The sequence below is a fragment of the Vigna radiata genome, chromosome 10 (genome assembly GCF_000741045.1).
Source record: "Vigna radiata var. radiata cultivar VC1973A chromosome 10, Vradiata_ver6, whole genome shotgun sequence".
Lineage (NCBI taxonomy): Eukaryota > Viridiplantae > Streptophyta > Magnoliopsida > Fabales > Fabaceae > Vigna > Vigna radiata.
Window position 1 is genome coordinate 19,921,794 of NC_028360.1, and position 18,155 is coordinate 19,939,948.

Below are 18,155 nucleotides of genomic sequence, written 5' to 3' on the forward strand. Positions count from 1 at the left end.
AGGATAACACAAACAATCTTATTTTACAATGAAGCAATTTCCTTTTATATTCTTACTTGTTTGACCAGGCAACACTATCTAATGATACAGTGTAATAAATTTATTATTTTTATGCAATGATAAGAGTTTTAAAATCATCAACCAATCAAAAATTATAACAGGAATGAATTTTAAGGTAATTATAGACTAAAGATAAATAAATTAATCGTTGGGATATTTATTATTAAATAATAATGTATTTAAAAACTATGATAATTTTGGTTCAAAACTTATATCCAACTCTAAGTATCAATGAGCAAAAAGTAACTCATTTTTTTGTCTTAATTAAGAAATTTAATTAATACTGTCATTTGATTCCAATAATCATAGTTAAAAATATGTTGTTTTAATTGAATTTTGATATAGAAAATAAAAATGGTAAAAAGATAATTTATTTAAATATATTATTGAAATGAAGTCATTAAATAAGATAAAAATGGATAAATTTTATATATATTTAATTTTCTCATATATGTTTAACTGAGCAAATTAAAAATACAAATCTTTTATCAAAATTCAAATATATAAAAAAAAACAAAATTGACATAAAAGTGTAATTATTTTTATTTACATTATTTAACTGTTTCAACCAAAATATTAAACTTAAGCATTTCTCTTCTTAATAAATAATAGTTCTGTATACTTACTCAATGATGCATTTATAAATATTAAAAAACCTGCATCAATATTTGAATCAGGTTAGTCTCTCATAAATGCTAATAGTTTTTCTTAATTTCTGTTAAACGGTATTTAATAGGAGTAAAGGAATCACTGAAATTTATTATTATTTTCTAACATGAGTTAGTAACAACAATAACAAGTTCTTCTAGTAAAGTATTGTTTTTAATCTATTTTCAAATTAATTATTTTATTTAAAAGAGAGTAGTATTATATTCATGAAAAGAATGAGATAATTTTAGTAAAATATATCTAATAAGATAACATATTTATTAAATTTTGAAGGAGTTAATATATTATAATATAATAAAAATATGTATAAAAATATAATATAATAATGGAGAATGGGATCTGCAATAAAGAAGTCAACCCTGCAGGTTAGATTTTTTAGACAGGACATTAACTGTAAGCATAGAAACAGTACAATTGGCAATTGACTAGAGAGCATCATAATCTTAAAGATATTTTTTTCAAACAACACATTAAATGCCAAATGTAACAGTAAAAAACTCAACTTTGCTGGGTGGGGCTCAGGTTTAATTTCAGATTAAGTTAAATATATTAGGGTTAGGGTTAGGGTTTAAATTAGGGTTAGATTGATAATAGACAGTGATGAGAAACATCTGAGAAAGTCAGAAACCACTCTGCTCTGTATAGTAAAAGCTGAATGGTCAAATTAAAAATGTAGCAGACTTCCCCAGATTTGTCCTGTTTCAGTTTCAATCTAAACCTCCACCCAAACCTGTTCAAACTAAATTTTCCTTTTTTACCCTTTACCAGTTAATTGACTTTTTCTAAAACTAATATTCAAATAAAACTTTAATCTCCTATTTCATTCAATAATTTGCAGTTTTGGTCAGTCTAATTAAAATATAAAACAGATTCTGTTTTTCTGTTTTAAAAATATGTAATTTTTAACCTTACAACTAATGTATGTATTTAAAGTATCAGAAACTGATTTAATTAATTGAAACGTAAAAAAAAATATGCAAATTTAAAAATTGAATTACAGTTTTGTATTTTATAAAATTTAAAATTAAGATAGTTAAACTTTGTATACATTACTTTAAATAAAAAATTTATTACTTAATAGGATATTTAAAGCAAGATTTAAGTATAGTTTATGCAACTTCGCTATTTTATTATTTTCTTTGTAATTCCTACAAAATAAAACATTTGATAAAAAAGCAGAGTTATAGAAGCTATACTTAAACCTCACCTTAAATATTATATTTAAGATTAATTTTAGTTAATCAAAATTAAAAAGAAAAAAGAAAAGGTGTTTCTATATTCATAATAAAACATGCTTATCAACTCTTTGCATAAGATAATCAACAATAGAATCATTACAAACAAGCACGAGTGCCAAAATTTGCTCCAAAAAGAAAATACTCAGACGTCTCATCACATAATGATAAATATTTGAAATTCAGTTAATGAATTTGAAGTTTAAAATATTGAAAAATGGATAAATGAATAACAAAAAAGAAGTGGATGTGCTTATTATTACAACCATGAATAGGTCAATTTCATGCATTGGTCTGTGCATTGTGTGGTGGATCAACAAAACAATAGGAAAAATTCCTTTTACTTTACCGATGATATTTAGACAGTATTTTTTTATAATATTTTAACATTATTTATGTGTTATTTTGTGATGGGTTTAAAATGACTTCACAATTAATAATTATAAACATTATCATGGATTAATCATATAATAACATGTAAATGATATTAAAATGTTATAAAAAGATATTGTCACGTTGGAATAAACTTAAATTTAGAGATTTATTATTTTGTTAGTTTTGAGTCTAGTAATATTTGATTTGATTTGGATTGAAATAAAATAGGATTGGTAGCTATGATTTTGGTTTATTTAAGTAGAATATTATTTTGTGATAGAATAAGGAGATCTTATTTTTAGGTAAGTTGATATTTTATTGTCAGTTTTTATTATTTGTAATTGGTCCAAGGTCCAATTTGCAAAGGTCCTCAAAGTTTAATGAAAACAACACACCATGGTAGTCAAAGTTTAATGAAAACAACACATCATGGATGGAAGAGTAATATTATTTGTGTTTGTCAAACCCGCAATAGATTGAAGAATAAAATTATTTGTGTGGATCACGTTATGAGTGTCTATAGGGAGATTTTCCCAACATGTCAAAATATCGTTATCTTTATGTAATTCTTGATATTCTCATCCTCATTAGGATAATGATATTTAGACAATAATTTTTTTGACAACATTTGAACATCATCTACGTTTCATTTTGTGATTGATCCAAAATTACTCCACAATCAATAATAATAATAATCATAAACACAATCATAGATTAATCCCATAATAACACATGATGTTCAAATGTTGTAAAAAAAAAATATTGTCTAAGTATTATTATATTCTAATTATGCCATCAGAAAAACCAACATGTCACTACTTCACACGCGTGAAAACAAACAGTGACTTAGGTGTACGAGGTGGGGTTTCGCCACGTGTATAACCCGTGCCGATGTCTCTTCCTTTTTCTGTTTCTGTTGCTCTGTTACACAATAACAGATCAAATTTTCCTGTGCTGCTATCAATAATTATCTTAAACGAACATGGCAACAGGCATGCCAAAACCATACTACACTCACTTCTAAACTGCAGTCACAATTATGTCACTATATACTTGAAGATAAAATTCCCATCAAATACAAATGTAAAGAGTTATATTATTGTGGTTAAAAATGTAGTTATGAACACTTTTTAGAATAAAGACAATTACAAATTTAAATAAAATATAATATTTTAATTAATATGTCTGAGATTAATTTATTTTAAGTTGGTTAAACCATTACAAGTACTCGACAGCTTTTAATTTTGATTGTGCTGTGGATGCTTTTATTTTGAATGACAGTATCTCCAAACATTTTGATGCTTTGCTAAAAGTCCAGGTATGATTTGACCCTATACTTATGCACTTAATCATTAGTAATTAACCAAATATGGCATAAGATTATAATGATTATAGCAAGGGATGAATCTTTCCAATATAGTATACCCTTATATTTATATTTTTTAAAATGTGTTGTACTGTTAACAATTTTATGTAAATTGTTTATGGAGGTTAAATATTTGGTAATCAAATGTTATAGATGGATTAACACTTGTGTACATGACAATTTGTTGAATTAATGTTTAATTATCATAAAAACAAAGAATGTTGATATTAGTATGTAACTTAATAGACGAGGAAGAAAGAGTTGTAAAAAAAAAATAAAAATCAAACCTTTCTAATTAAATCTCGTTCAAGTGATAAAATTTGAGTTTGCATTAAGAAATTTCCTAAAGTTGAATCAATGGCCCTGTTTTAATTTATGTTATTGTCCAACAAATTGAATTAAACTACATTTCAAAATTGATAACTTGCCTCCAAGTTAGGTGAAGCTGAAATCATGTTGGCTAGTCAAAAATAGATCAAGGGCAATCATGCTTGAAGATAACAAGAGATTTGAAAGAATAAAAAATTGATTTTTAACCAAAATTAAAACTTTGTAGATTGAATTCAAAGTCATAAAGAAATTAAAAAAATGCAATGAGTATTTATTTATGGAATCTTATGAGCAGGAGATAAGAATGCAAAGAAGATTTGATTTGACAAGACTGAATCCAAGTTATGAAATCAAGAATGCACACTGAATATAGTTGACCACAAGAACTGCACTTACTGTTCCTAGATCAAATTTTTGAAATTAGATTAAAACAATTCATCTAGATTAAACCAATTATCTTATTTCGAATAAATGTGAATCCAATTCTTTTATAATTACAAAATTAATCATCATAAAATTATTAAAATCAATTTTTTTATATCAAAGTTATAAAAAAAAATAGGCAAGTTAAAAAACAAATACAAAAATAGATTTCGTTTACTAATTTTCATAATGTTATAAAAGTTATCTCTAGTATTCTATCACATTACATTAACTATTACATTTTGTGGGTAGCTAGCTACTTACAAAGAACAATGACAACGATAATAGTTTTAATAATTTAAAATATTAATACAATACCAAGGAATAAAATAAAACAAACTTATATTACAATAGATAAATATAATTAAAAGAAATTCCAACATTATTAATATAAAAATATTAAAGAAATTATCATTTGTGAGAGATATTTTTTTTTCTCAGGAAGAATATACTGCAAATAAGATTAAAAGTTATATTATCATATATATTTATGTATGTAGAGAAGGAAAATGATTTCAATTATAATGTCACGTACAAAAGTTATTGTTATTCTATTGATTATGTGTATATTAAATTATTTGAAAGGTATATGATCTATTTTATATCAAATGACTCTTTTAAAAGACTATTACGATGTATTAACTCGAAAATTTCTTTTAAGACAATAGATTTGTAATTTATATATTATCTTTTATTATATCTTTTGGTCATTGAAAAATTTAACGACTTCTAGTTAAAATATCATCAACTGTTTTTTTTTTTTTTTTATAGTATATTCTCCGTATAAGAATTGTTTCTCTAACTGTTATCAAACATTTCTTATTTGCACTTAATCAAAAGTGATAGTAAAACAGTGATTGTGAAAATTGAAAGTGACTACTAGGTCTTAATCTTAACAAATAATCAAATAAAATCAATTTCTTTATAAATTTCAATATCTAACCAACACTTCATTGCAAAAAATATTCACAAAACCATGAAAAACAGATATATTTACAACTATGATGGCATGTTGCAGAAATAGGACTAACCGATCAAAACGGAATTTAAATAATTCAGCAATAGAACAAGCCTGATATCATAATTAGCACTCAGTATATAATTACATAATTTTTCTGGCCACTGTGTACTTTTGTACAAATTGCAGTTTAATACTTTAGCAAGTTACATCATTATGTCATGACCCCCAACCATCTATAAACAGAATTATCCTGTCATACTAATTAAACCATATAAATAAAATAAAAATCATGTTTCATTACATCTGAACTGTGAAACCAAAGTGCGTACTAGGTATCATAATCTATTTATATGCAGCGTTGGATACAAGTAATTTTGCCCACAAATATATACATGAAGACGATGTTAGGACTCCCCAATGCCAAATATAGCCAAACTGGCCACATGTATTTACAGAGGTGAAGATGGGAGTAGCCAGTGCAGGATCAGTTAAATGCTATAGGAATGAAATTATCGTCGTCTAAAAGCATATCAATATCAATTAAATCCTCCATACCATCAACTGTCCCTTCAGAACTGGTCAAACCCTCGTTAGTTCCCTGCATGATATTTAATGACTATGAGCATATCATGAAGTCAAATATTAATGACTCTATACCCTACCATAAGTTAACAAATACCTTGGTTTGACGGAAGTCCTCGACAACATTTAGCAGACGTCGGTATTGGGCACGTGCCTCTGGATACTGAACCATGGACTTCACTCTTGATAAGGCCTTTTGGATCTTTTCTTCCTTTTGTTTCCGTCCCTCCTTGAGGAAATCATAATCATCCTCTTTCTGAGAATCATTTTGTTGACTGGGGACTTTGTTAAGCGCATCTGGTCGAAATCCACGCAAACCACTACCCTTGCGCCTCCAACGTAATATGACCTTTTCTAGGATCCCCACAGACCAGATGATTGGTTTATACTGTTTCCGTACCTGGTGACCTCTTACATGGGCCTTTGACACCACACAATTCAATAGTCAGTGGGAGTAGCAGGTGTCATGTGGAAAAAATATAGTAAAGAAAAACGAAAAGAACATGAGAGTCTATTAAGTAGTCACATTTCTTCTCGGGAGAGGGGGGGAGGATACATTGGAGGTACTAGTAGCACAGTAGGAAAGGATAAAGTTGATTGGCAAACATCAAGCTCACACCTATAAGACTCAGGCCATAGATAATTGAACTAAGAGCTTTGGGCAGTCCTCTGAATATCTTTTTTTGGTAGCTTTCTAAACTAAAGAATGCGAATATCAATTTCCTTTTGCAGGTAGTGAGGGGCGGGTAAGGAAAGACTTGTAAGCTATAGTGCTATGTATAATTGCCTTTAAGACCAATTCGGAGATAAAGCTTCAAGCTCATGATCTTATGACTGTTAAAACACTAACCCACCAAGTAAATGCATGTTTTCTCCACTTTTTGACAATCCCAATGTGTGACCCACATGTATACAACAGTTAAAGAAGGAGAAAAGAGATGCAACAGTTTACAGGAGCATCTTTCCATTCTTTTCCTGAGATTGTATCAATCAAAATCTCTCCAATGTAATCAATATTCCGCCTTCAGTTTCCAAAATAGCAGAATAATCGATACAGTGATTTGATGAGAACTTACGAACATCCAACAATATTCTGATTTACTTAAAAAGAAACACGTACAGTATTAAAAATGAAAAATCAATAAAAAGAGCAGATCACGAACCTGGATTTTAACAACTCTTTGCCGAATCATCAAAAATTCTTTTCTCTTCTTCCAACCACGAAACTTTTTCTGTATGTGTATTGCAGCAGCATTGGCTAAACCATGTCCTTGTCCAGATTTACAGGCCCTAGAAGCTAGAAGAGATAGAGCTTGCTGATCTGACAATCCAAGCTCATCATCACCCTCATACTCAGTTAACATCTTCCTCTGAAATGACTGCATTCTGAATACTTGATGTATACGATCAGCAGCTTGTGTTGCATTTCGGACAGCAGTGAGCGAATCCTTCATGCTGAGGACATCTGGCATATCACCATAGAGCATAGGTGTTGCAGTTCGTTCTAAAACTGTCTGCACCACTTTCATTCCTGAAATTTCTTGCCGACTACCATTTTGATCATCCACTTTGAGGGATTCAAGATTTTGAGTTAATGAACACTCAGCAAGAAAACCAGAGATTCCTTTGTGCCCGTTTGCAGAGGCAAGATCTGCAGCTGGTCTACCTGACGGAAATGCAGGAGATGGATCTGTCACTGCACCACAATCTGCTCTCATGGAGACCAGGAGAGCAACTGTCCGCTCTCTGAGAAAAGGACAAAGAATAACAAGAAAAAAAATCATGTTATGCAGAACATACTATAATTGAGAAAAAGTGATAAAAGCAGAACAAAAAATAGAAACCTTCTGCTATTTGCCTTTAACTGACCAAAGCAGTTGCTCTAGGTGTAACTTAATTTAGCTAATAAACAGAAATTTAAATTTGTTTCATATGCTATGAAAACCATTTTTTGTGAACAATTTCACCATTGATAAAATGTCTAAAATATGAAGAATATCAGAACAGTTAAAGAAGGTTCAACCAGATTACAAGACGTAACTTATTCTCAATGACTGGACTCAATAGAGAGGGGTGAAATCTCAAGGAACTTTACCTGCCACAGAATGCAGCCCAGTGAAGAGCTGTCCATCCATTCACATCTCGGAAGTTGATATTAACTCCAGCAGCTATAATTGGATTTATGGCCCAGTCATAACCAAGAAAAGCTGCTAAGTGTAGCAAACCTTGCCCACCCTCATCTAATACATTTGGTCCTTTACCATTCTCAGTTACTTTGTGAAGAAGCCATGAGTACAACTTCTCTTTAACCTGCCTGTGAAAAAGAAGCTCCCTCACCATGTGTTGGGATATATCCACTTCTTTAGTTGGCTCGTCCTTAATAGAATATTCCTCTTCCTCTCTCAGTGAAATAAGCTTGAAAATTAAGTTCCTTTTCTCCATATCACCCTCAAAAGAATGGTTTGAAGGGTTCACTGGCTTTAAAGTAAGAAATTTCTCCAGTCGCAAATGAATGCGCATTTCAGTTGAACTGCCAAAAAATTCTGCAAAATCTACATTTCTAGCAAAGCCTTCTCTGAAATCGAATTCCCGCACTTCACTACAAGCTAGCCTATTGGAACATGTTACATAGAATGGGACCCGTCCAACTTTATGACGGGGAGCTTGGCAGCACAAAATTCCATCAGCTAAAACCTCAGCTGGAACCTCAACTTCCCCAAACATACAGGACCAGTTACATGTTGTCACCTCTGGTTGACTCTTCAAAAATGATCCAATAATCAACACCTGTATTTTTTTAAACAGGATAAGATGCCAATCAAACTATATCCGGTGGTTTTTGTTCATTTTATCAAGCAACATTGACTCAATCTTGAATAAAAGAAGCAGCAAACCCAATAATCATATATAACATACCAAAGGGGAGGGGGAAAAGAAGGAAGATTGTCAGATGCGTTAACCAAAATGTAGAAGAAATACAAATCGAAAACACTGAAAATTAATAGCAACAAATGATAAAATTAACAGCTATATGTACACAGTTTTATAATTCTTTTACTTCATAAAATGCTTAGTACAGAACATAGATGATATTTATAATTTTTTACAAACAAGATTAACTAAATATACGTATAATCCTAATCCAGTTAACTAAATTTCATGTGCATACAAAATTATTATCAAAACATAAATTGTATTAGAATTACTACAGCAAAATGTGAGAAAAATAAATAGGGAAATTATGATAATGATCCAAAAAACCAGCAAAATAAATCAAATAACAGAAAGAAATAAAAATGGGCAAAATATTATTTAAATAAATGGGATACAAAATATAAAATTGAGCAAGCATACGAGTGAAAAACCATGCAAATTGCAAACAGTGAAAAAAATCTGGTGGATTCATTTAAAGGAATAGGATAAACACCATGCAAATGAGTGGGAAAATAGAAGAAAATGATCATTTCAATGAGGAAGAAAAAATCATTCAAACAAGAGGAAAATATATCTTCCAAATAGGCAAAAAACATTGAAAATAAGCAAGACAAGATTAATTTAAATTGGCAGAAAATAGACCGGAAAAGAAAATCATACATATTATATTATAATATATTACTTTATTCTATTATAATACGGATAATTATATTATTTTAGTATTATATCTTTCTAATAAACTATTTTAAATATAGAAAATTATATTAATACAATAATGTATAATATAAGATAATGATCATATAATAGTGATAAAATACATAATATATGATGTGATTATATTAGAAGGAAAAGTAGGGTTGAAAAAGAACTGGACGGAGAATGATCAATTATATAGATTTTCAAAAAGATTGGTACCTCAATATCTAACTCAGCATAAGCCCATTTAGGTGAAAAATCATTTATACTAAACAGTTGGTCCTGAGAGAGAGATGGGCTCAATGAGCTATCATCTATCACATGCTGGCATTCATCTGTACTCCATGAAATACCAGGTGTGGACTGCATATTCAAATCAGCTACCTCTCCAAGTTCTTTAGTAACCCAACGAGAGAAACTATCAACCTTCTTCAGGCTCTCATCTTTGTCCAATAACGTACGCTTCACAGTTAAGCCATAGTTGATAGATTCTTCATCAGGAACTTTATTTGCAGAATTGGATTTTAGAGTATGCTGAGATTGTCCATCTGCATGCTCTTGTGGATAGTTTTTCTGCAAAAGCTGCTCTTTTGGATCACCATTGAAACTGTACAGGATTGGAGCAATTTCAGAGCTTGCATTACGAGCTCCATACCCTAGTAAACCGGTGCCATAATCAGATACATAATGCAGACCAAATGGTTGATTCTGGCTTGACATTGGCATGTCTCCTGAATTGTCTTCAAAAGGAATCTGCATCAAATCAAATAGCAAAATGAGTAGTTATACTTTTTGGCTAAATCTATGAAGTAATTAGTAGTTTGAAATTGCATAAAAGAGAAACCGAAGTTATGAATATCAGCTTTAAATTAAGCAATCAAAAGATAAAACAGACACCAAGCCAATACCCAGTAATAGCCACCCAATAAGTTATTTAGGAAGAGTTCAATCTAATAAAGTACATATCTCAACAAAAGGTTGAGTATGGATTACATCTGAAGAAACTTTAATCTAGAGTTATATTAAAGCAGTTCTGAAGTTCAGACAGACCCAATACCAGACACATGCAGCCCAATACCAGACAGTCCCATATAGCTGTCACATTATGTCTTTTCCATAACAAAAAAAAAAAAAAAGGTGTTTGGTTCGAGAAAATGTTATCTTTTTCATTTTCTAAGAATTTCTTTTATTTTCAAGTTTTCACTAATTTGAAAATGTGTTTGTTTAGATTTGCTTACGATTTTCTGGTTTTCTTCAACAATTTTTTTTCCTCACTGTAATTTGCAATCTTTATTTATTGAATGACCTCTTAATCTCCAGCTTGTGTTATGAGACTGAAACATTCATATTGAAGTAGACCATACATCGTAACTTACATGCACACCAAAACAAAATCCATCTGACTAATTTGATTATAAGGCGGTGTTATAGGTCACAATCCGTTCATGAGATGGTTTGGAGAGAATGCACAACTTGAACGGAAAGATCTAGGTTTTGTCTTATTGAAATGCATGGTCCCAAGTTTCCAAGAGAGAGAAAGTAATGAATATAAAGACATGAAAATCTCAAAAATGTCATTGCATCAGTATTTTTTAAGACACTGAATTAGTTTTCTCAAATTGAAATTATCAAACCAAAGTGATGAAAATAAACAGGGCCTAATAGTTACAGATGGTACTGGTAGATATACTATGAAGATAACAGTATGTACCTGCCAACTCGGTTGGAAAGACCGAGAGCTCTCTTCTTCCTCAGTGAGATCTCTTTTGCCTGTTAAAAGGTCACCATAAATGGTATGTTCTTGTTCAAGGACATTACCCATTGAACTAGGAGGGATGGAAGGAAACGATGCAAGAGAAGGATCATTGTGCAATTTGGCAGTGCTTTGCAAGACAGTGTCCCATGGTGCCATGCCATGTGTTTTCTCACCATCAAAATAAGGAGTGTCATTTCCTCTAAATTTATCCCCGTGAACAACTGGGATATAATCTGTTCCAGAAATTGATGACTGTCCATGATCACCTAAAATTGATTGAAGATATATGGGGGTAAACATGTGTCAAAGATTGCCTAATATAAGTTACAAAATACCCGAGACAACCAAAATGGAGAAAAAGAAGAAACCTGAAAAGGGACTCGTATGATATGAACTATTCAAACCAGCATCGATCTTTTCTGGCAATGGACCATTCCCCATATGTTGTGACTCATGTAGTGGCCGCAACCCAGAACTAGCTTGGTAGACATCCTCTGGAAAGAATTGTGATTAAAAAATTTAACTGTGATGAAATAAATGGTCCAAAGTATTGCACAAATATTTGTTGTATCAGTGCACCAAGATAATTAAAGTATAGGAGAAGAAAAAAAAAAGGGAAAAATAAAATAAGTTTCTCTTTAAGTTAAAACTAATTTCTACAGTTTAATTTAAATATAAGCTATTATTAACTTACGGAAAAACTCATTTCCTTTTTCCTTCCTGTTTTTCTTCTTTTGCACTTTTTTTATGGAGAAGTTTATTCCAACACATTCTTAACATGTTAATTCACTTCACAGACCAAATAAAATTTTCAAACCTCATGAAATAAATTTATGCAGAATTACCAGAATCGGCATCTTCACGTAAAGACATCAAACTGGATGATGGGCTGATGGAATCTGTGCTAAGTGAAGTAACCTTTTGGGAATCTAGCGGGACCTCGTCACCTTCAGTATTTACTACAATATTTTTGTTACCCTGAGAAATAAACCAGAATAGATCTATGAAAAAGTCACTCATGCACTCAAGGCAATTTAGATCAGGACTACAAAACACCGATTCTTCTATATTGAACAGCTTTACTGCTTGAATTCAAGAAGAATATGAAGAAAATAGATTGAGATCTTTTAAAAAAGGATGGTATGATATAACCAAGAGTGTTTTTATCACCATACGGCAGAGATGCAACTTTTGACTCATAAGACTAGGTCAAACAGAAACACTTTCCCATTCAAGCAATTGGGCACAGGCCACTGGCTTGAATCCAACCCATAAACCCAACATATATACATACACCTCTTGATCCTTGGGGAATAGCATCCCCTCCCTCTACGGAAATTAAATAACATAAATAGCCTTAGTTTCTCTGTTCAGATGGATTTTGGAATCAACAGTGCCATTATAGCATCTGATAAGGCCACCGTTCAGCCTGCTATTTGCTCTGCAACAGCCAATGTACCGAACCAATCTGCTACAGCAACTCAATTAGTGGGCAGGGCCACTTTGCACTAGACACCACTATGGCACACTAATAAAACCCTGCTTGAGAGGCCTATAAAAATGATTTTTTTTTTAAAATAATCAAATCCTAAATTGAGTATAACAATGTGTTGTTTACTTGTTGTAAATTGACACAACCATATCCTTTCATAGGTATGACTGAACGTTATTCCCACATCTCACCCTGTACAAAAAAACCAATCCCACAAAAAATGTAACTATAACCTATTTGGGTATAAAATAATAAAAGACGAAATAAGTTTCTCTCATTCAATAAAATTAGATTGTACATAATATGTAGAAAATCTCGCATTGTAACTTCAATAAAAGATTATTTGAACTTATAGACGAAAATTATTCCACTTTTTCTTCTTATTTTCTTCTCTACAAGTGCTTACAAAAGGGTTATGCAAACAGAACCCTAAACACAAATACAAACAATGTACTAATTTAAAAACTTGAACATAATCTGAATGCATTTAATTTGATAATTGAAATAGTGTGACTACCCATCACAACTTCAAACTAAAACTATTCTAATGGCACACTGACATGCCAGTAGGTGACTAAAAGTATTATAAAATTGACATCCACAATTGATCAAATTGAACTCTTTCAGTGGCTGTTTACCACTCAAGTTTTCACAGTATGAAAAAACTCACATCCTTCATATACTTTCATTAACTCCTCTAGCAACACTATTACAGCCATGGTTATTAGATAATAAAAAAAAAATGGGTGGCAATAATATCATTAATCATCCATGATGGCTCAACAGATACTACAAGAACGGCAGCTGATTCATTCTTTCCCTTTCAACTACATCATCATATTTTGTAAAACATCAAAACTCAAGCTATAGAGGAAAAGTGCTCTAACAAAAGTAAAAAATAGATAGAGTCCAAAAGCTAGAAATGAAAGAGCTATAAATGATAAAAAAAAAAAAATCATTGGAAGGTAATAACAAGAAAAGGTAATAACAGCAAAAGATATAAAGAAATGAAAAAAAAAAATACCTTAACTTCCAAGTAATGGACAAATACTATGTGCATCATATCCCTGGAATGAAAGAAAATTAACAAGAAAACCATGTCTTGATTAATTATACGACATAAATATCACAGTAGATGTACATTGAAAGCTCATATTAGTAAAGATGCAGCAAATTATTTAAAACACAATAAGATTAAAAAATGCCATCTGCAATTAGTAGATAAAGAAGAAATTACATTAGGAACAAATGGCTGAATTAGATGATCACAACTAGAGGTAGGATAAAAAATCCTTCAAAAACACAAGAACAGGGAAGAAAGATGCAGTAAAGCTTCTCAACCAACTTGTCTAAGCCACAAACTCCTTTGAAGTATAGAAACACCAGAAAAAGCAAAAAAAAAATGTAACTCTAATGCTCTACTCACTAAGCTTGAGGTAATAAAACAACCTTAAACACTCTTATCTATAAATTGACATGAGATATGATACCAAATGTACTAATGCAGTACTTGCAAAGAAGCTTACAAGTAACAAACACATGAAATATGACTAAAATTTAATGTCCAAGACAAATAACACAAAATATTGTATGTATATTAATTCATACTCACGGTTCTAGCATCCAGTAGCTTCGCCTTTGAAAATGTTCATTATCTTCTCCATGGGCATAGTAGCAATGCAACACGTCAACACTTCCAACCTAAATTTGCTTAAATGATGTTACGACCCCGGTGAATAATTATATAATGGTAGAGACTTCCTTTGCAGTTAGGGAAGATTAGTTGAAAAAATTCCAATCATCTTATGCATAAGCTAATCTTATATAGATTTGATTAACTATAAACACAAAACTTAACCAAATTATTACCTTCAACTTTTCATGAGCTTCTTTCACGGTCTTTCCATCCTTTTTCTTTCTCCAATTATGTCCATCCTTTCTAAAGTACCTCAAAACCTTTCTATCAAATAGAAAAAGTGAACCACCTGAAATTATGAAGTAAAAGTGAAAGTGATGTCTTAGTAAAATCAAAGTAATGATAGGAATATGATTAGAAACTAAAAGATAGAGTAAAAATAACAATAAAGCAAGTCATAAGAAAACAACAAAATAGTAATAATAACATCCTAAATCCTGCAATAAGTACATAAGGTGTTTCTTTGCCACCAAGCTTCACGAATTTTTTTCTTTTTACTGAATAACGTGCCCTTATTTCTTGAACTGAAATAAAGGATCTATTGGAACATGAATACCTTAAGTTCAGATAATGAAAAATTAAAAAACTTCATACAGTTTTAAAAATAACTAAATTCAGTTAAATGAACTCAAGAAGGAGAATACTTCCATTTTGAAACACATTGTTCAGCACCTGGAAAGATATGATTAATTCAGGCCAAAATGTTCATGAACACCAAGTTGAACCAAACAGGTCAAGGAAAATCAGTTTGTGAAAGCTTCTTGGGCAATTCATCTAATCCATATATCAAAAGTATATACTGGTGCAAATTAATATATAAGTAACATGCAGTAACCATACTTGGTGGCCTGTTATGAGGTTCTGAAGTGATTTGAAACATCTGATAATTACGAAGAATTTCACAAATTTCTGCAGGCCGCAACCACCTATGCTGGGCTTCAAATTGTAGTTGCTGAATATCTGCAAATTGATATCGAGGCATTTGGTCAACTGTTTCATTATGAATTATATCACATACAGAATACAATTTTCAAGCAAGCTTATAAAATCAAATCATGGCTGTAAAAGTCACATGCATCAATAAGAATAATTTTGTAATAATAGAATAAAAATGAAAGATAAACTGACATATGAAAATAATAGCCAATGCCATTCACCAGTGCAATTTCGAGGTCAAAGTTTCCAGTACATAAATTTAGTATCCTATAAGCCAACCCCCAAACAAAATCAATTAATCTACCAAATATATTCCTATCTTCAGATCTGTTTTTTTATGTGATCATTTGGAACAGCATATTTTGTGTTCAAAAAAGTATAAAATAAAAAAAAAATACGAGATTTTGACCAAAAAAAACTGCTTTGAGCAATGTTGCCAGGATCAATATTTTACGTGAGTTCGGGAGGGGGAATAAAGATCTAAATTGAAAGATGCAACCAAATGAAGCAAGATTATTCACAAACATGTCCATGTGATAAGGAAAATATTTTATAAGTAATAACGTAGAACTAAACTTGAACTCAATTTATATCCGTAGATTTATATGGGTAATTTTCGTTATGCTTATATTGACCCATAAAGGAGTGCTACCAACCTACTCTTTAGAGCGCACTCTTTCTTGTTCGTAAAAATTTATAGGAAAACACAATCATGACATAATCATAATGCTCTTTTTAGTTGTCTTTAGTTTTCTTTTTTGGCAAGGAAGATCCCTCGAATGCATGTGCTTTTTCCAACAAAACAATTTTGAAATAGTTACAAATTTGGCAATACTACTAGGTTAGCTAATTTGGGGAGATTGAAGCTGCATATTAGTTAGTTTCACCACTCGGGATCCGAAAAAGTGGAAAATCGATGCAGTGAAGAAATACCTATCAATCACTCATATCACACAACCCTAGTTCCAAAGATGCTGTAACACCAAAAAATGCGTAATTAGACTAAAACAAGTACCAAAATGGTCATTTCCCCAAATCAATAGGGCACAGTTTTAGCCAACCTCAGTAAGGGCCAACCCTTAGGTCCATTCATTAGCCAAGCCCTTAACAGTAACTGACACTTAGACCCAACAACAAGAATGCACTCAATGAAGTAACATAGTTCGATAGCTGAAGCTCCGTAACAAGAAATCGCGTCGAAAAAACAATTGAATTTACAGGATCGAAGCATTGCACAAGAAATTAACAAGCAAACTGAAAAAGGCAATCAGAAAATTACCTAATGGACGACGCAACCCATAACCAGCTCCCTCCGCCATGGCGAAGACTGAATCTGAGATCAACGCGAACGACCAACGACGAAAGAGACAGAGACTTTTTCTTTTCTTTTGTTTTTCCTTTTTATTTTTTTTTTCAACACTCCGGTGACGTGATAAAGTGAAACTGTATATTTGGTATTTATATTATACAGAGTAAGGTACTCGCTCTCACATCCAGTGGTATAACTTATTTATTATTTACAAAGCACGTGCATTGGAGGGTCTAGTGTAGTGAATTTTTTTTTTACAATTATTATTTACGTATATTTGCTCAAAATTATTTTATAATTAATAATAATAATTATAAATAAATCATGAATCAACTACAAAATGATATATAAATAAAATTTAAATGTTATAAAAAAAATATTGTCTAAATATTATTATTTTAATAGAATTTCAGAAGATAATGAAATTACTAGTCCAGATAAATTCATTAAGCAAGGTGTTAAAATTATTAAAACAGAGATTAAAGAGATATATTCGAAACTAAACATATTGAAATACTTTTGCTCATGATGGTTAACTATTGTGCCACGATAAGATATGATGAAGAATAATGCCAACTGTCACTATATATATATGGTAAAAGAATTTGGTGTTTAAGAAAATAGCCAAAAGGTCATATTAAAACTAAAAGAAAATAGATGAAGACAATTATATAATTAATAGCGCCAAATGTTATCGCATGTGTGTATTGTCATTTCTATATATCTATAATATTAAGAGTAATAAAGTATAATTTATGTATTAAGGTAATAATTACTTATTATTAATGTGTTACATGAATATTAATTTTTTTAAAGTTTTTCAAAATATAATAAATTATGAATGACGTGTTCTGTATAAAATTAAGAAGAGTCAAGATAAATGGTGGATTTTTTAATAAAATTAATACATTATTATATTTTATTGTAGTTTGATATATTCAAACTACAATAAATAGATCTTTAATAGTTTATCTACATATGTGATTTATTCAATTCGGAGATTATTTTTTTATTTACGAGGTTGAATGTGATCTGAAACAAGTGAATGAAGCTATTTTGGTGTGGGTTAAATGTTTGTAATTTATATATTATTTAGAATTTAACATTTTTAAAAATTGATAATATTTGTTGATTTTTTAGTTGGAGATTATTTTTGAGTAATTTTCTTTCATTTTTTTAATATATGTTGCTTGAACTTCATATTAATCTACCGAATGATGCTCAAACTTGTATTTAATGCATTTAAGTATTTAACTGATTATGTATAAGTTGTGACTTTATGTTTAAATCATCTTTCTTTTAAAATTATAAAAGCTCAAGCTATGAAAATTCAAT

The 18,155-nt window shown here is 30.5% G+C and overlaps 1 protein-coding gene across 1 annotated transcript; it reads right to left on the reverse strand.

Annotated features, from left to right (window-relative positions):
* Positions 1-5,531: 5,531 nt before the first annotated feature.
* Positions 5,532-16,955, reverse strand: LOC106775815 (calmodulin-binding transcription activator 2). Its single transcript, XM_014663017.2, has 13 exons — positions 16,791-16,955; positions 15,416-15,535; positions 14,749-14,864; positions 14,492-14,580; positions 13,904-13,946; positions 12,233-12,365; positions 11,756-11,881; positions 11,343-11,653; positions 9,851-10,384; positions 8,097-8,788; positions 7,165-7,747; positions 6,099-6,422; positions 5,532-6,017 (listed from the first exon to the last, which is right to left on the reverse strand). The coding sequence occupies exons 1-13, from the start codon at positions 16,828-16,830 to the stop codon at positions 5,904-5,906; spliced, it is 3,225 nt and encodes a 1,074-aa protein (XP_014518503.1). The 5' UTR covers positions 16,831-16,955; the 3' UTR covers positions 5,532-5,903.
* Positions 16,956-18,155: the final 1,200 nt, after the last annotated feature.

Excerpts from the sequence above, each read along its gene's own strand:
- LOC106775815 (XM_014663017.2), bottom strand. The coding sequence starts at position 16,830 with ATGGCGGAGGGAGCTGGTTATGGGTTGCGTCGTCCATTAG. Across the intron at positions 14,865-15,415 it reads ACCTCATAACAGGCCACCAA|GTGGTTCACTTTTTCTATTT; the intron begins GTATGGTTACTG and ends TCATAATTTCAG. Across the intron at positions 8,789-9,850 it reads ATGCTGAGTTAGATATTGAG|GTGTTGATTATTGGATCATT; the intron begins GTACCAATCTTT and ends AAAAAAATACAG.